Below are 19,068 nucleotides of genomic sequence, written 5' to 3'. Positions count from 1 at the left end.
TACATTCATTAGGAAAAATAAGTCATAGTGTTGCTTTCTCTAAAATTATGTACAGTGCACACCTGGCTATTAGAGAAAAGAACAACAGCAAGAATTCCATTGTGTATTTTTAAATGAATTTCCTGCAGTTTGACATATACAATTTTAAAAAAATGTAAAGGTACAAAATGGGGACCCTGCCTTTAAAATGGGACAGTTCATGATGATATTTGCATAAGCCCTTGATGTATAATGAGGCTCTTGGAATGTAAGGTTCAGTAAAGAATCTGTATTAATTTAGAGCTTCCTTCCTTCCTTCCTTCCTTCCTTCCTTCCTTCCTTCCTTCCTTCCTTCCTCCCTTCCTCCCCCTCACTCCTTCCTCCCTTTCCTTCCTCCCTCCCTTCCCTCCCTCCCTTTCTTCCTCCTTTCCTCCCAATCCCTCCTTCCTTCCTTCCTTCCTCCCATCCCCCATTCCTCCCTTCCCTTCCTCCCTTCCCTTCCTTCCTTCCTCCCTCCATTCCTCCCCTCTCCCTCCTCCCTCCCTCCCTCCCTGACAGCTAACAACCCACTACCCCAAATGAATGTAGTAACAAAAATTGTTCCACAGCTTTCTTAAAAGCCTCATCTGGTTCTCTGAGGAAATTTTCAATACTCACTATCTAAAAGCATAATTTGCTTGGAAGTTGACCTTTTGAATCCACTATTAAACTCAGAGAAAAGATTAGATATCACAGAAGATTACTTCCTTCCAGGGGTGGGTTCTAGTTACCTTTACTACCGGTTCGCAATGGTGCCACACGTGCACTCTTCTGCGCATGCGCAGGAGCATTTTGATGACATCAGGGTCAGTGGGCGGAGCCTCCCACCGGTTCTACTACTGGTTCTATAGAATCCGTGCGAACCGGGGGCAACCCACCACTGCTTCCTTCCCCTATTGGAATTCCTATCTTGATTTTGCTGTTTCATTGGGATTTAGCTACTCAGAAAATTAGCCTAGTATAGGGAAGCAGATGAAAACTTGCTCTTCCTGACATTTTGCTCCCTTGCACGTGACACATGACCGGCTTCCTCATATGTTCCAGAATTAGCTATCTGTCTATGTAACCATGCCCTGAATGCCCTACTGACCTCCTTATTTTTTTTTTCACAGCAGCCCAAAAATTGTCTCTGCTGTAATATAGAAAATTAAATGAGCAAAGATTTTAAATATAAGATTTTACACAGATCTCAGGAAGTACTGTTGGAAGAAATATTCATTTGGGATCAGTTCCAAGTGGGGAGAAAGACACTGGAAATGTGGAGGCTAATTGGAAAGAAGGTTTATTGGTGGACAGGACCACATGGGTTTGAATGCCTGGTGCAGCTAAACACATGAGTTGAGAGACAGAGGTATTTATACCCTCTCTTGAACCTTGCCCTTGAGCTTCCTATTCCTGTGCATGAAATGTATTCTATTGGTTGTTATCAAACTCCCAGGGGACTGTGCAGGGGCCATAGCAAACTTTGTAGGCAGTCAGAATCAGGTTTGGTTGAATCTTGGGCTGATGTAATGTCCCCTGGTGCCATGTGGTTAGTTCTGCTGCAAGATGGGTAGAGGGCTAATCCTATTATATCCTAGGGGTGAAGGTCTTTTGTCTTGTAGAAAGGCTGGCCCAGTCTTTTGTCTTATAGATAGGCTGGCCCAGTCTTTTGTCTTGTAGATAGGCTGGCACCAAAATATCTGCTTTGGGCAGGGAGCTGAGGCTGAGTTTCTGTTTCCTTTAAGATTTTTATTTCTGTTTTAGGGAAATATTCTGCCTTTTTAATAGTTTCTAAGATATTTCATTCTTCTAGGAGAGGGGTGGGTGCAAACTTTCTACAGTACATTGTGAAACACCTTCTAGGGAGATCTGGAAATGACGGAAAACTCCTTAAATTGAGGAAATTCCAAAATATCTATGCATGTTAATACTGTACAAAGGAAGGTGAACTGCATTTAGTATTCACAGTAAAAACAACATAATTTTCAAAAAAAAAGTGTATTTTGTGTTGAAATACACAACACACAATGTACATTCCCCTCTGTACATTTTATTAGCAGTTGTGTATTTCAATAAGAATTTAAACATCAGACACTTATTCTTTCATCAAAAACAAAGTAATTATCTCCTACAGGAATCACCATATTTTCTTCACTAAGCAACAACATCAAAGACTGTGGAGAAAGTTATTTCAATTCAACAACAGTCAATGTATCTTGAACCCCAGAGAGATTGACACAAAGATAATAATGGCTGTGTGTCAGTCATTGCTACAGGTTTCCTGCCTCTATTCTCCACTGCCAGAATATCTGTTCAAACTCTGTTGCTATTCAAGACACGAACTTGCACTCTCCTGAATCTCCAAATACCCAATGGTGAATTTTCTGATTAGATGCACACTCAGATATAAACCTTGAATTAATCATTGTATTAGCTATTGGAGTAATACGACCTTTCCTGTAGGATAGGATGAAAACGACAGAGACATTGTCAATAATGAACATGTTGCTGATTTTTCTGGTGCATAAAGTAGGTTCTTTGAGCTGCCCTGCAAGTAATGCTTTCGCTGTTCCACATGAGTGGTACCAACCTGGTGACTTCATCATTGGTGGGATAGTGTCTCTCACCTATTACAACCTTCATGAAATTGATTTTAAGGAACCTCCTTATAAAACATCTGATGACACACCAAGGTAAGGATTCTTTTTTTCTTTTTCTAATGTTAATCAGTTTCTCAAAAATTGCTTTTGAGAGTAAAAGGTTCTCAGTATAAATATACTGGCTTTATATCCAATCAAAATCTACCTTTCAAATGTTTTTAGTTATGAAATAAACCTTTTTCTTTATTTTATGGTGAAATGTTTGTCATATAATGTATGAAACTTTGGTGCAAAACATCTTTTGAAGAACATTTAGTAAACTTAAGATAATATTTTTTTAAAAAAAATCTGTATTGTCACTCTGAGAAAAAACATTAATTCAATAAATGACTGATACATGCTGGAATTGTTCATATTCCATTTTGGGCGAAAAGTTAGGGAATGAATTCCATGAATAGGTTTCCACGAAAAAAGCATTCTTTTTATTTCTTGTAGCACATATTTTTTTTTGCAAATCGTGCAAATAATGTAAAAAATCAATTTTGAAGTGTGTACAAATTATTGAGTATTTTAGAAAACCTATTACTCTCCTACCTTCATCAGAGAAAGAAATGTTTGTTATCTCATATAGAAAGGATTCTTATGAGAATTTTCCAACTTCCCTTTTTCAACTGGGGTGTTTAAATCATTTGCAGTATAATAAGCAAATTCTACCAGCACATCCTTGTCTTGGCCTTTGCTGTGAAGGAGATCAATGAGGACTTCCAGATCTTACCTAATGTCACTCTTGGGTTCCACATCTATGACAGTTACTATGATTCAAGGAAGACCTATCGCAACACCCTGGACCTGCTTTTCAAATCCCCGAAATTTATCCCTAACTACAAATGTGATCACCAGAAGACTCTCATGGCTATCATTGGGGGACTGGATTTTGTCACATCATTTTATATAGCTGAAATTACAGGATTGTTTAAGATTCCACAAGTAAGTTCTGAAAGGGTTGAGCAGAAAATTCTTAATTTTATGGTTGTTAACAGAATAATTAATGGGAATCAAACAAGATATTCTACATGGCTTAAGGTGTACTACTTGGCCTTCTTTTCTGAAACTACAATGCTAGTTACAGGAAGTGAGTATCAAGGATCAATACCTGAGGGAAGATTTGAATGGCTTCTTTTAAAACAATTGATCTAGTACATGTCCTTGAAATATTTTCATGCAATGAGAACATCCTCAGAATGACAGAGTTAGAAGGGACCTTGGCAGTTTTCTAGTCCAAGAAATCTGTTAGTATATTCTCAAAAAAAAGGTTGCTAGGGGGAAAACGTTCCTTGGATATATTTTATACAAAAACAAGATAGGAAAATTAAATTTAATCTAAAGACTCTAAAGAATACTACTGGAATTTCTTTCAGCTGACATATGGCTCATTAGCCCAAGAGGAAATTCAGACCAGTAAGCTCTCTTCACTATATTTCATGGTCCCGAAAGAGGATCATCAATACATTGGGATCATCCAACTGCTTCACCATTTCAGGTGGACGTGGATTGGGATATTTTCAGTTGATAACAACAATGGAGAAAATTTCTTAAAGAAAATGCAGCCCTTACTTTCAAAGAATGGAATCTGTTCAGCATTTATAGAACAACTTCCTCAACAAGTCCACTTGGAAAGATTCCCAGAACTTTCTCAAATGATCACCATTATTTCCATTAATATGAGGAATAGCAAAGTCAATGTGTTTCTTGTCTATGGAGAAGCCTGGATAATTATATGGCTAAGATTAATAACATTTCTGGTAGATCCTGAAAGCAAGGAAACGGCATTATTAAGAAAGGTGTGGATCATGACTGCACAGATTGATTTTGTATTAGCAGGCACTCAAATCACATGGGACCTCCAGATGTTCCATGGGGCTATTTCCTTCACTGTTCACTCAACAGCAGTTGCAGGTTTCAAGGAGTTTCTTCAGACCATAAATCCTTTTTCAGACTACAGAGATGGGTTTCGGCAATATGTTTGGGAACAATTATATGATTGTTCATTTCCAAAAGCAGAGTTACAAGCAATGGACAATACTCAGTGCACTGGGGAGATGAAGCTGGAGGATCTTCCTGCACCTGTGTTTGAAATGGAAATGACTGGCCAGAGCTACAGTGTCTACAATGCTGTTTATGCTGTGGCTCATGCTTTGCAGGCTCTACACATGTTGGGTTTCAATTGGAAGAAAACTATGATGGGTAAAAAAACTGATCTTCCAAATCTGCAGGCCTGGCAGGTATTCTCTTTGAATTGGACTCTTATTTCAGTGAGCACTTTGATGTAGAATTATGTTTTGAACCCATTCCGGAAAAGTCTTAATATTTTCTGCATGTAGAATCAAGTTAATTATGAGAAGACCATAGAAATAAGAAAGAATGTCTTGATAGAACAATGAAGTAATGCAAAAACTTGCCTTCAAGAATCCTGGGTGCTACATAACTGGAGATTTTAAGGATTGTTTTGGAGAGTCATTTGTCTAAATTGTTGTAGGGTCTTCTCCTTGAGCAGAGTTGTGTACTAGAAGACCTCCAAGGTCCCTTCCAACTCTGTTGTGTTATATAAAACAGATACAGAAAAATTGGTTTGTGTTCTTATTTTGTCATTCAGGTATTCTGCTATTCTGATCACTCAAAAGCTGCTATAAAAAAATCATGATTTAGGTATTAGTAGGAGTTATTTAATAAATTGCCATAGATTGCACAATGAGTAAGTTAAAATGTGGATAATTTACATTATTTTTCATTGTCTATTCCAAAAAATAATCAATTCTCCAAGAACTTTTTGAGTGGCTCATGAACTTTTCATGAGTGACAAGCTCAGCTTTCTGTCTCTATCAGAGATTTGGAGGAATGAAGTGGTGGTCCTTCTTAGATGTGGCTTGCATAGTTTGAAACAATTCTATGTTTGTAATCATTGCTTCTCATTTATCTATCAAAGAATGCTTAAGTCTCAGATTCCAAAATCTGTCTAAAAAAAGTAATCAGACTCTCAAATAACTTTGTACCAGTGAGGAAAGATTAGATATGGTTTCTCTTGAATTAGTTTTTTGTTTTTTGTAAATTTAATTGGATAAAGTGACATCATTCCAAAAGCTTATTTTCATTCTGCTTCTGTTGATTGTTATATTTCCTTAAATTAATATCAAATAATTAATGGAGTGGACATGTACACTTCCATGCAATATTGATGATCAAATATCTAAGCATACATATTTAATAATAGTTATTGGAATAGGAAGAATGAGCGAATGAAACTTGAATATGTTGTTCTCTTCTCTGTTATATTACTTTCAATTGTCTATCTCTTCTATTCTCTTTCAAGTAGCTTCATTCATTTCTTCAAGGCATTTCTTTCAACAACTCAGCTGGGGAGAGAGTGTTCCTGTATGAGAAAAGAGAAGCAACAGGTGGTTTCGACATCACAAACTTGATCACTTTTCCAAACAGATCCTTTCAGAGAGTTAGAATTGGAAAGCTGGAACTAGAAGCTCCGAAAGGGAAGGAATTATTCATTGATGAAGATGTGATTTTCTGGAACCCAACTTTCAACCAGGTTTCAAATTATTGTATCAAACATGCTTTAATCCATTATGTTCCGATATTGAACATCATCCCTTCAGAAATCTGATTTCTGGTTTTTTAAAATAAAGAGTGGCACGTTCTTTTCAAATGTTGTTGATGATCAAGCACTCATCAATGTGACAAAATGATATCATAATACAAAAGCCATCTTTGCATATTTGGTTTGCATTTCCATTTGAAATCACAAAAGTGGCCATGTTTCCATGAAATTGTCACCCTGTGCAATTATCTCCTCTCCCTGCTCTTCAAACAGGACCTTTTCTACATCATTGTGGTTTCTACATCTTTTTAAGTTGTGGATGAAATTAATAAATTCAGTATTATTTTTCATGAGATTGTCATCAAATGTTATTATTTTCTCACCCTGCCCTTCAAACAGAAAAGTTTGTACATCATTGTAATTTCTACTTTTTTTAATTCCTACATCTTTTGATCTATCCTTTGTCAAATAAAAAATAATTCCCCTCCATAAAGGAGAAAAATTAAAACTCACCAATTTCAAAACCTTTTATGCTTTTCACCAGGTTCCTCCACTTTCTCGATGCAATGACCCTTGTTTCCTCGGAACTTGGAAGAAAGGGATTGAGGGAGATCAGTTCTGCTGCTATGACTGTGTTCCATGTCCAGAAGGGAAGATTTCAAGTCAAAATGGTAGGCTAGGAATTCTTCCAGACTTCATTAGACTTAAGCAAACTTTAATAACCTACTTGGATGCATAAAATTAATAAGATGATTTTCAATAATATGGAATAAAGGAGAATATTTGTAGCTCACGGTTGGAATGAGGGGTCCTTGGTGCTCTCTGAGCTTGCTTGTTTTCTTGCAGTTATTTCATTACCGTAACTAGGTAACATCATCAGTGTGAGTAAGGAATGCTGTTTGTTGTCAGTTGTGTGGATATCCAGTGTAAGGACTTTATTTAATCTAGCCCAAACACACTTCTGCAACCCAGAAAAACAGAAAAAGGAAATGGAGCATCTATACAACACGTTGCAACAAAATATACACCCACACAACTTTATCAAAATGTCCGTTATAACTCAATCCAATATAGCACAACCAACACAAACCCTAAAAAGAATTATACTGCCATACATCAAGAATATCTCAAAAGCCATGATCAGACTATATCAGGGGTCTCCAACTGTGGCAACTTTAAGCCTGGTGGACTTCAACTCCCAGAATTCCCCAGCCAGCAAAGTTGAAGTCCGCCAGGCTTAAAGTTGCCAAGGTTGGAGACCCCTGGACAACTGCATGGAATCAGTGTAGCACACAAGCCAACAAGCCAACTGAAGCACTTCAAAACATCCTGAGCAAACCAAAAGACTGAGCAACCCCAGAAGAAAAACAAGAGTCATGTAAACATATAATGTAAGAACTGCAACAACCACTATCTAGGACAAATAGGCAGAAGACTGGCCGAATGCATCCATGAACACCAACTGGCGATCAGAATATATGAAGAAAATTCTTTAATTTCACAACATATAGACAGATTTAACTATAGTTTCAATTGGGAAAATGTGACAATCCTAGACCAGGCCAAGTCCAAAAATGCCAGGGAATGTCTACACTCCTGGCACTCTGACAAATCAGCCATCAATAAAGACATAGACATTAACAACATCTACAGACTATGCAAAAGAGGCAATCAATCAGACCAAAAGAGAACAAAAAGACTCCAGCACCTCTTCACCAGTAATCAGCACCCAGATCAGCATAAATTAACTCCAAGTTAACTTCACACCAACAATCAAGTAAAAAATACCCCAATCAAGAAAATGCCAAAGAGCCATCAGTAACAGCCGAACCAAAGACTCTCTAAGACGTCCCCATCCACACAGACAGGCAAGACACCAGAATATAACTGACAGCAAGCAGCACTCCTTACTAACACTGTGATGGGATCTAGTTTGGGGTAATGAAACATCTGCAAGAGTAACAAGCAAGCTCAGAGAGCACCAAGTACCCCTCAATAATATAGAATGCCTAAATGAAAAAAAATGCCCTTGATTTTCCTTCCAGATATGGAAGATTGCTTTGAATGTCCAGAAGATCATTATCCAAATAAAGAAAAGAAAGGATGTATCCAGAAAGTGCTGGTTTTTCTAACTTTTGAAGAAAATTTAGGAATTGGTTTAGCCTCTGCAGCTCTTTGTTTCTTCTTCTTGACATTTTGGGTACTTGGAACATTTATTAAGCACAAGGATACTCCCATTGTCAAAGCCAACAACCGGTCACTCACCTACACACTCCTTGTCTCTCTTCTGCTCTGTTTTCTCTCCTCCTTGCTCTTCCTCAGCCAACCTGGCAAAGTGACCTGCCTTTTCCGACAACCAACTTTTGGCATCACTTTCTCAGTGGCCATTTCTAGTGTACTGGCCAAAACCATCACTGTGGTTGTGGCTTTCATGGCCACGAAACCAGGATCTCAGATGAGGAAATGGGTGGGGAAAAGATTGGCTTTTTCTATTGTCCTTTCATGCTCCATCATCCAAATATGTATTTGTATTGTTTGGTTGTTGACATCTCCCCCATTCCCTGAGTTGGACATGCACTCAGAGTCCCAAGAAATGATTTTACAGTGCAATGAGGGTTCAGCTTTCTTCTTCTACTGTGTCTTGGGCTACATGGGTATCTTGGCCATTGCCAGCTTTATTGTGGCTTTTCTTGCTCGTAAATTACCTGACAGCTTTAATGAAGCCAAGTTCATCACCTTCAGCATGTTGGCCTTTTGCAGTGTGTGGATCTCCTTCTTTCCAGCCTATTTGAGCACAAAAGGCAAAGCCATGGTAGCTGTAGAGGTCTTCTCCATCTTGTCCTCCAGCGCTGCATTACTGGGATGCATATTTCTGCCAAAGTGCTACGTCATTATTTTCAGACCTGACCTCAACCACAGAGAGCAACTCATAAAGAGGAATTAGTTCCCCAAGTGTATATGTATACATCCAAATTACACTGTATTTTTCTCTGTGTCATTTAATATATATGTGGTTATGAGGGTATATGCATCATTTTGTATTTCTTTATTTTGTCATGTTTATGTAGTGTATATTGGAGGGGGTGGATCTCTGAGAGCTGTATGCAATGAAATTTCCTTTTAATGTATGCCGATTATTGTACATTTAAAGTGACAATAAAGTTATTCTAAGTCTAAGGTGCCACATTTTTAATATTTTCCAAGATTCTTTCATAAAGCACTACTTATATATAGTAAAAGGCTAATTACCATTTATGAATATATGTTTAACATAGCCTTCCATCATGCTCTGAAGACCCTATTATTCCAACAAGCTGGTCTGATGGGATAAAGGATTTTAAATTGGGTTTTGATAGGGGTTTTAAAATGTTTTTAGTTGGGTGTTTTAAATTCGGTCAACGATTGAATTATTTTAATTAAATTTTTGTTGTATATTGTTTTTACCATGGCTGTTCACCGCCCTGAGTCCTTCAGGAGAAGGGCGGTATATATATATATAAAATTATATATTTTATAGAAATATATAATTATATAATTATATATATATATATAAAATTTATATATATATAAAATTATAGGATATCAGTTTCGGATTTGTTAGGCTTCTTCGAAATGAAAACTTATTGGGTTTGTGAATCCCATACATTTAACTGCAATTTAGAATAGACTTTCATACTGGGTCATAGCCATTTATTTTCTGTCCATAAATCTATCTTCATTGAAACCTGTTTTCAGATTTCAGTAACATGGAAAATTTGATGAAATTAAATTAAATGTGTTTTCCTTCTGCTTCATCCTTTATTCAAAGTTGTGCTGACCAAAGAAAGAAATAACTTTATTGTCATTGTACGTGTATACACAGTATACCCATACAACAAAATTCACTTAACACCGAAAGACCAGGTCCAACACACATAACAACTCCCAAACATACTGCCACCCACCACAATTCTCTACCCCTAAACCACCCAAACATCCACACAACAGACCAAGTAATGCTGTCCAACAGCTCACTGATGGTGGCCCTTTAGTTCATTGTTGACTGCAATTATAGCTGTGGGATAAAAACTATTCAGAAAACGTGTGGTCTGAGTTTTAATTGTTCTGTATCTTCTGCCGGAAGGCAAAAGTCCAAAAAGATTGTAAGCAAGATGGGAAGAGTCTCTGAGAATGTTATGCAACTTTCTTAAACAGCGAGATTCGAAGATGTTGCCCACGGCTGGTTGCTGGAGTCCAATGATATTCTGGGCAGTTTTAATGATTCTCTATACAGCCTTTTTGTCCACTACAGAGCTGCTCCCATACCATGCAAGAATGCCATATGTCAGAACACTCTCAATGGTGCTGCAATAGTAAGACAGAAATAGATGCTGAGATAGATTTATTTTCCTGAGCATTCTCAGGAAGTACAGCCTCTTTTGTGCCTTCTTCACAAGCATGTTAGCATTCATAGTCCATGAGAAGTCCTCTGAGATATAAATGCCCAGAAATTTAAAACTATCCACCCTCACCATTTATGTACAATGGTAGAGGTACTTCTCTCTTCCTGCTGAAGTCAATTATAAGTTATTTAGTTTTTGTGGTGTTAAGTATGAAATTATTTTCATTACACCACAATGTCAGCCCTTGTACTTCCTTCCTGTAAGCAGACTCATTGTTCTTATTAATGAGCCCCATAAAGACCATAATAATGATTTGAATTGGTTTGGAATTAGAAGTCTGGCATTTTTTCATTAAAGCAAGGGTGAAATCCACTACAATTCATAGGAAAAAAATGTGTACTTGTCACTGATTGAGGAAGGGACGACAAAGATGAAAATATCTGGGGGAAAATTGTGAGTGTTTCCCTACATGGAGATGATTGATAAATATATAGGTATGTAGGTAGGAATGAAGAGAGAGAGAGAAAGAGAGAAGGAGGGACAGAGAAGCAGAGTGTCTATGGACAGGACAAGTGGCCTAAATTAATATGAAAGTGCAATCCTCATTGCAGTTATGGTCAATGTTATAAATATAAACTCAAAGTACAACTTAGAAAATTGTCTAGATCTCAATAATAGTCCAACCCCTTGCCCAAGCAGGAGAGCCTATGCCATGCCAGACAATTGCCTGTCCAATCTTTCCTTATAAGCCACCAATGATAGAGTTCAAAACTTCTTAAGGAAAGCATTTCCAATGTTTACTTATTCTCACTGTCAGGAAATTTCTCCTTAGTTCTAAGTTGGGTCTCTTGTTGGTAAGTTTCCATCCATTACTTCTTGCAAATATTGGAACACTGCTACCATGTCACCCATAGTCTTCCTCTCCATTAGACTTTACAGTGTGACAAATGGTCATAAGTTACCTTTTTCAGTGTTATTGTAGCTCTTTGCTGTCCATTAGAAGTTCAGACTCCTTGCATTTCTAATACAGTAAAACAGAGCTCTGGCTTCTACTATTGAGCTGATGATCTGAAGAAAGACATTAAAAATAAATGTTAGGCTACAATGCCTCTTTTCTCCTTTATATGCTCTATCACATACTGTAGATATCTACTGTGAATTCACACTTGGTGCATTTTAGTTTGTGAGATTTTCAACAGTCTTCTGTTCAGCAATGAAAGTAAAATGAAATGAGAAAGGGATGGGAGAAGAGGGGGGAGGAGGAGGAGGAGGAGGAGGAGGAGGAGGAGGAGGAAGAGGAAGAAGAGGAGGAGGAGGAGACCATAGTTAGACCTAAAGCTACAGTTTCCTATCCATTTCCAAACAGAATAAAACAACTTACTGCCTTCTCATAGCTAATATAAGCAGAAGGGTCACCCAACTGATACACAAAGGGGGGAAAACTATCAAATTTTATTTGTTTATTTATTAATTTGTTTATCAAATTTATTTGCTACCCATGGTTCAGGTGACTCTGAGGGTTTACATCATCAACAAGAGATATCCCCTCCCTTCTAAGGTGGTCCAAAAGGAAGAGGGGGCCAACTTATTTACCAAAGCACCTGAAGTTAAGACAATAAGCAATGGACAGAAACTAATTTAGGAGAGAAAATTCCTAACAATGAGAACAATCGATCAGTGGAACAAATTGCATTTGGAAATTGTGTGCGCCCCAACTTCCTTTTAAGGCTTTTAAGAAGAGACTGGACGGCCATTTGTCACAAATAGTATAGGTCTCCTGCGTGAGCAGGGGGTGGACTAGATGACCCCCAAGGTCCCTTCTGACACTGTTACTGTTACCTCTTAAAGTAAGTCAATGACAAAATATAATATCTATGCAACTTAATGCTATGCAAAGAACGGTGGACTAACTTATCATTCATTGTACAAAACAAAATAAAATAAGTTTCAAAAAATCAAGCGTATTTTGTATTGCAAATTCCCCTCTGTACATTTTATTAGCAGGTATGCATTAAAAAAAAACAACAGTTTAACCATCAGCCACTTATTCTTTAACCAAAATAATTATCTCCTATAGGATTCGCTATATTTATTAACTAGTCAAAACATCAAATTTTGCACAGAAGGCTATTCCAATTCAACAACAATCAACACATTGTGTCTGTATGGTTATATGAACTCCAGGGAGATTGACACAAGGGTAACCATGATTGTGTCAGAGCCATTGCTACATCTGTTCAAACCCTGATGATATTCAAGACACCAATTTGCACGCTCGTGGATCTTCAAATAGACAATGGTGGGTGTTCTGATTAAGGGCACTCTCAGATTAAAAACCTTCCATTAATCTCAGGATTCACCATTGTAATAATTCAAACTTCCCTCGGATGTAGGATAGGAGAAGGTGGAAGAGACACATTTTTAAGAATCAAGATGTTGCTCCTCTTGATGTTACTGATGAAGAAAATAGTGACTCTGAGCTGCCCTGCGAGTGATTCTTTCCTTGTTCATCATGAGTGGTACCAGCCTGGTGACCTCATCATTGGCGGGTTGGTGTCCCACATCATTTACAATTTCTATGAAATTAAGTTTAAGGAAAATCCTTGTATAAGACCTTATGACTTATCAAGGTAAGGATTTTATTTCTAATCTTAATAAGCTCCCCCAAAATTGTTTTTATGAGTAAAATGTCGGTGTTATGTGTAATCTATGTAAGGAGCTGTGGTGGGGCAGCAGTTAGAATGAAGACTATGAGTGAATGCTTTCTCCAGGAGTGGATCCTGAAGGGTTCAAGGTTGACTCAGCCTTTAATCCTTCCAAGGTCATTAAAATGGGGACCCAGATTGTTGGAGGCAATATGTGGACTCTATAAGCCACTTAGTGATGGCAGTATAAGTGAAGCCGTATATCTGCTATTGCTAATCTAATTATCTCCATCTCTTTCTACTTATGGGAGAATAAACAATTTTCTTTACTTTATGGCAAAGTGTTTGGCATATAATATATGAGACTTTAGTGCAAAAAATGTTTTGAAGAACCTTTAAGGTATTTTTTTTAAAAAAATCTGTATTTTCACTCTTAACAAAACTTGCGTACAACAAATGACTGATCCTGCTGAATTGTGAAATCAGTTAGAAATAAATGTGTACCGTGAAAAAAAGCACTGTTTTTGTTTCTAGTAGTAGATATTTGTGGAAAAGCATGGCAATTCTGTATTAAAAAAAAAAAAACTTTGTACAAATTATTGAACATTTTAGAAAGCCTATTATCTTCCATGAGAGAAAAGTCTGATATTTACATAGATATAATGCCATTTGATGAGAACTGTCAATTTCCTTGTTCAACTGGGGTATTTAAATCATTAGCACTACAATAACGAAATTCTACCAGCATGCCCTCGCCTTGGCCTTTGCTGTGAAGGAGATCAACGAGGACTCCCAGATATTACCTAATGTCACTCTCGGATTCCACATCTATGACAGTTATTACAATTCAAGGATGACCTATCGCACCACTCTGGACCTGCTTTTCAAATCCCAGGAATTTGTCCCTAACTACAAATGTGATAGCCAGAAGAATCTCATGGCTATTATTGGAGGATTGGGTTTCGATACATCATTTTATATAGCTGAAATTACAGGTTTCTTCAAGATTCCACAAGTAAGTTCTGAAGGGGTTGAAAAGAAAATTCTTCATCTTATTGTTGCTGTGGAATAATTAATATGCAGTTAAAATTAGGCTTAGGTTTGTGTTGATACGTTCTGCATGGCTTAAGGTCTAATACTTAGCTGTCTTTTCTGAAACTTCAATGCCAGTTATATGAAGTTAGTTTCTGAAGACATTCCGTAGCTGAGGGAAGATTTGAATGTGTATTCCATATTTCTTGGAATTACTTCAGATACATATAACAGTATTACATGTATTTGAAGTAATTCCAAGTAATCCCTTTCTATATTAATAATTTGAAGAAATGCAGGAAAAAAAACATTCCTTGGATTTATTTTATATAAAAATTAGAAAGGACAATCAGATTTGATCTAACAACTCAAGAGAATACTATTCCATTTTCTTGCAGCTGACATACGGCTCATTAGCCCAAGATGCATTTCAGACCAGTAAACTCTCTTCACTATATTTCATGGCCCCCAAAGAGGACCATGAGCACATTGGGATTATCCAACTGCTTCTTCATTTCAAATGGACTTGGATTGGGATTTTTGTGGTTGATAACAACAATGGAGAAAATTTCTTACAGAAAATGCAGCCTTTGGTTTCAGAGAACGGAATCTGCTCATCGTTCATAGAAAGGCTTTCAGAACAAATATACTTGGAAGACTACATAAAACTTGATCACACCCTCTCACATATTTCCATTCATTTGATGAGCAGCAAAACCAATGCATTTCTCGTCTATGGAGAATCATTGGCAATGATGTGGCTGAGAGTTGTCATGTTTCTGGTAGATCCTGAAAGCAAGGAAACAGCATTATTAAGAAAGGTGTGGATCATGACTGCACAGATCGATTTTCTACTATCAGGCACTCAAATCAGTTTGGCTTTCCAGATGTTCCATGGGACTATTTCCTTCTCCGTTCATTCAACAGCAGTTGCAGGTTTCAAGGAATTTCTTCAGGCCATCAATCCTCTTTCAGACAGCAGAGATGGGTTTCTGCACAATGTTTGGGAACAATCATTTGATTGTTCATTTCCAAACCAAGAATTACAAAAAATGCATAGTAGGCAATGCACTGGGAAGATGAAGCTGGAGGATCTTCCTGCACCTGTCTTTGAAATGGAAATGACTGGCCACAGCTACAGCATCTACAATGCTGTTTATGCTGTAGCTCATGCTTTGCAAGCTCTGTACATGTTAAGGTTTAATAAGAAGAAAACTAAGATGGATAAAAAACCAGACCTTCCACATCTGCAAGCTTGGCAGGTATTCCCTTTGCATTGGACACCTCTTTTATTTTAATGAGCAGAATTACTTTTTGGAACCATTCTGGAAAATCGTAATATTTTCTACATCTTCAATGAAGTTAAATGTGATCAGTGAGAAGCCACTATATGAAAATTTGTTTAGATGGCAGTAGGAGTTATGTGTTGGTTGCCTAATAAGAGATGATTAAAACAAGTCATTTAGATTACTATCCATTGTCCCCTACAAAAATAACCGATTGTCTAAGATACTTTGTGTGGCTCACAAAGTATCTTGGAGAATTGGTTTTCCAGGAATTGGCTTTCGGGTTCCATGGGTTGAGTTTTCTGTCTCTATCAGAGTTTCAGAGGAATGAGAAAAAAGATGGCCCTTTTTCAATGTGGCATCCATAGTATGAAACAACCATAGGCAGGGGGATGGGAAATCATGCCTCTCAGCTGCACCAATGGAATTTATTCCTCAGTCATAACAAGACACAGTCTGGCCGAGCAAGTCAAGGTCATCTCCATAGATACCAGCAATGGAAGGAGGGAGTGACTTCTACAACTCGTGAAATTACCTCGTTGGGGAATGTGACAGGTGAAACACTTTGGTAGGGGAGGGTGAAACAGGGTCAGAGGCAACGCGCGAAGGGGGTGAAGTCAGAATTGGCTTCACCTAGGTTATGCTGACATGGTGCTCCTAATAAAAGACTGGGTTTTTATTGCCAGATGGCTTGAGACTCTTAATTGCATTAGGGCACTGGTCAGAAGCCTGACACCTGTTTCCAATAATTTCCAACTCTCCTCTATCTATGGAAGAATGCTTGAGTCTCATGTTCTAAAATCTGGCTAAAGGAAATTAATCAGACATCAAACTGTTTTATAGCTTTGTACCAATCAAGAATGATTAAATATGACCTGGTTTTAGTCAACTGGAGGGGCCTATTTTATAATGGAAGACATTTGGATATTTTCTATTTTTCCTTAAAATAATACCAAATTAAAAATAGGGTGGAAATATACTCCCTGTCTCTTTCATTCTCTTTCAAGTAGCTCCATCCATTTCTTCAAGGCATTTCCTTTAACAATTCAGCTGGGGAGAGAGTGTTCCTGAATGAGAAACGGGAAGCAACAGGTGGATTCGACATCATCAACTTGATCCCTTTTCCAAACAGATCCCTTCAGAGAGTTAGAGTTGGAAAGATGGATCTCCAGGCTCCAAAAGGGAAAGAATTATTCATGGATGAAGATTTGATTGTCTGGCACCCAACTTATAACCAGGTATAAATGGAGTCATTGATGCAACCATGCCTGGATCCATTTTTTTTTAAAATTTGATTTATATGCCGCCCTTCTCTGGAGACTCAGGGCGGCTTACAATGCATTAAGCAATAGCCTTCATACTTTTGTATATTTATACAAAGTCAGCTTATTGCCCTCACAAACTGGGTCCTCATTTAACCTATCTTAGAAAGGATGGAAGGCTGAGTCAACCTTGAGCCTGGTAAGATTCGAACCTGCAGAAATTGCAGGCAGCTATGTTAATAACAGGGTGCATTAAACCACTGTACTACCAAGGCTCCATTAGGATCCCATATTGAACATAGTCAGTTTAGAAATCTAATTTCTGTTTCTTAAAATAAGACACGACATATTCTTTTCCAAATGATGTTAATCATCAAGCATTGATCAAATGGACAAAATGATATTATAACAAACAAACACAAAAGCCATGTTGCCATATTTGGCCTAAATTTCCATTTGAAATCACAAGAGTGCCCATTTTCCCATAAATTTTCACCACATGCAATTGTTTACTCTCCCTGCACTTTAAACAGGAACTTTTGTATATTATTGTAATTTCTACTTCTTTTAAATTTATATTTTACATCCAAGTCCATAAACTGAGAAGCCATTTGGGAATCTGAAAATAGTTTTACTCCATAAAAGAGAAAAAAATCAGAATTTGTTTTAAAAATCAAACTTTTCAAAACGTTTTTTATGCTTATCACCAGAACATTCCGTTTTCTCAATGCAATGATCCTTGTTTCCCTGGATATTGGAAGAAAGGAATTGAGGGAAATCAATTCTGCTGCTATGACTGTGTTCCATGCCCAGAAGGGAAGATTTCAAAACAAAATGGTACGATAGAAATTATACCAAAATTCATTGGAATTAAGTGAACTTTAATACGCTACTTTAGGATGTCTAAAAGTGATTTTTCAATAATTTGGAAGTTCTAGATGACAAATTCCTTGATTTTCCTCGCAGATATGGATGACTGTTTTGAATGCTCAGAAGATCATTATCCAAATAAAGAAAAGAATGGCTGTATTCTGAAACCAGTGGTGTTTCTCAATTTGGAAGAAACTTTAGGAATTGTTTTATCCTCAGCAGCTCTTGGTTTCTTCTTCTTGACATCTTTGGTACTTGGAACTTTCATTAAGTACAAGGATACTCCCATTGTCAAAGCCAACAACCAGTTACTCACCTACATCCTGCTTGTGTCTCTTCTGCTCTGTTTTCTCTCCTCTTTCTTCTTCCTCAGCCAACCTGGCAAAGTGACCTGCCTTCTCCGACAATCAATATTTGGTATCACCTTCTCAGTAGCCATTTCTAGTGTACTGGCTAAAACCATCACTGTGGTTGTTGCTTTCATGGCCACTAAACCAGGATCTCAGATGAGGAGATGGGTGGGGAAAAGATTATCTCTCTCTACTGTCCTTTCCTGCTCTCTCTTCCAAGTATGCATTTGTATCCTTTGGTTGTCAACATTTCCCCCATTCCCTGAGTTGGACATGCACTCAGCGCTCCAAGAAATGATTTTACAGTGCAATGAAGGGTCAGCCTTCTTCTTCTACTGTGTCTTGGGCTACATGGGTATCTTGGCCATCGCCAGCTTTATTGTGGCTTTCTTTGCCCGTAAGTTACCTGACAGCTTTAATGAAGCCAAGTTCATCACCTTCAGCATGTTGGCCTTTTGCAGTGTGTGGATCTCCTTCTTTCCAGCCTATCTGAGCATGAAAGGAAAAGCCATGGTAGCTGTGGAGGTCTTCTCCATCTTGGCCTCCAGCGCTGCATTACTAGGATGCATATTTTTCCCAAAGTGCTACATCATTGTTTTGCAGCCTGACCTCAACCAAAGGGGGAAACTCATAAAGAAGAATTAATACCGTATGTGATATTTATGCCTAGAAGAAATTGCTGAAAAAGAAATAGAAAGACTGTTTGCTGTCCACAATATGGACAGTATATACAGTATATAAAACTTTTTACTTTTGTTAAACAACAATTTATGTTGGATATTTTTGATTATTAAGATTTATTGCGATTGTACCTTCCAAGAGAAGTGTTCATGTTGCTCTGTTTTCAACATTTTGCAAGATTCTTTAATCTAATCTTTTCTCCCTTTCAACACTCTTATTGCTTTCTTAATTCCTGTTAGGATGTTTGAGATATTGACACAACCAATTTCCAATGTCTGTAGTGACATTTTCATGGTTTTTCTACTTTCAATTCATAAAGCACTACATAAATTTAGTAAAATTTACCCAGAAGC

The 19,068-nt window shown here is 37.5% G+C and overlaps 2 protein-coding genes across 4 annotated transcripts; both read left to right on the top strand.

The window, feature by feature from the left end:
* The first annotated feature begins 1,194 nt into the window (after nt 1–1,194).
* LOC117657170 (vomeronasal type-2 receptor 26-like) lies at nt 1,195–9,384 on the top strand. 3 transcript variants are annotated; one of them, XM_087891730.1, is made up of 4 exons: nt 1,195–2,693; nt 6,093–6,198; nt 6,752–6,878; nt 8,991–9,384. In XM_087891730.1, the coding sequence occupies exons 1-4, from the start codon at nt 2,470–2,472 to the stop codon at nt 9,149–9,151; spliced, it is 618 nt and encodes a 205-aa protein (XP_087747856.1). In that variant the 5' UTR covers nt 1,195–2,469; the 3' UTR covers nt 9,152–9,384. The 3 variants fall into 3 exon arrangements, with proteins under 3 accessions (XP_087747856.1, XP_060540835.2, XP_087747857.1); XM_060684852.2 differs by having other exon boundaries at nt 8,253–9,384; XM_087891731.1 differs by having other exon boundaries at nt 8,968–9,046.
* A 3,638-nt stretch (nt 9,385–13,022) lies between these two features.
* LOC148113653 (vomeronasal type-2 receptor 26-like) lies at nt 13,023–18,679 on the top strand. The gene is made up of 4 exons (XM_087893241.1): nt 13,023–13,219; nt 16,685–16,790; nt 17,525–17,651; nt 17,781–18,679. The coding sequence occupies exons 1-4, from the start codon at nt 13,023–13,025 to the stop codon at nt 18,677–18,679; spliced, it is 1,329 nt and encodes a 442-aa protein (XP_087749367.1).
* Nucleotides 18,680–19,068: the final 389 nt, after the last annotated feature.

This window comes from Pantherophis guttatus, chromosome 4 (assembly GCF_059756535.1).
Source record: "Pantherophis guttatus breed Tessera chromosome 4, ASM5975653v1, whole genome shotgun sequence".
NCBI classification, from domain to species: Eukaryota; Metazoa; Chordata; class Lepidosauria; order Squamata; family Colubridae; genus Pantherophis; species Pantherophis guttatus.
Note: the sequence above shows the minus strand (reverse complement) of the source record. Positions and strands in the feature narration are given on the sequence as shown.

Excerpts from the sequence above, each read along its gene's own strand:
- LOC148113653 (XM_087893241.1), top strand. The coding sequence starts at position 13,023 with ATGTTGCTCCTCTTGATGTTACTGATGAAGAAAATAGTGACTCTGAGC. Across the intron at positions 13,220-16,684 it reads AGACCTTATGACTTATCAAG|ATCCCTTCAGAGAGTTAGAG; the intron begins GTAAGGATTTTA and ends TTTTCCAAACAG. Across the intron at positions 17,652-17,780 it reads GAAGATTTCAAAACAAAATG|ATATGGATGACTGTTTTGAA; the intron begins GTACGATAGAAA and ends TTTTCCTCGCAG.
- LOC117657170 (XM_060684852.2), top strand. The coding sequence starts at position 2,470 with ATGAAAACGACAGAGACATTGTCAATAATGAACATGTTGCTGATTTTT. Across the intron at positions 6,199-6,751 it reads GGAACCCAACTTTCAACCAG|GTTCCTCCACTTTCTCGATG; the intron begins GTTTCAAATTAT and ends GCTTTTCACCAG. Across the intron at positions 6,879-8,252 it reads GAAGATTTCAAGTCAAAATG|ATATGGAAGATTGCTTTGAA; the intron begins GTAGGCTAGGAA and ends TTTTCCTTCCAG.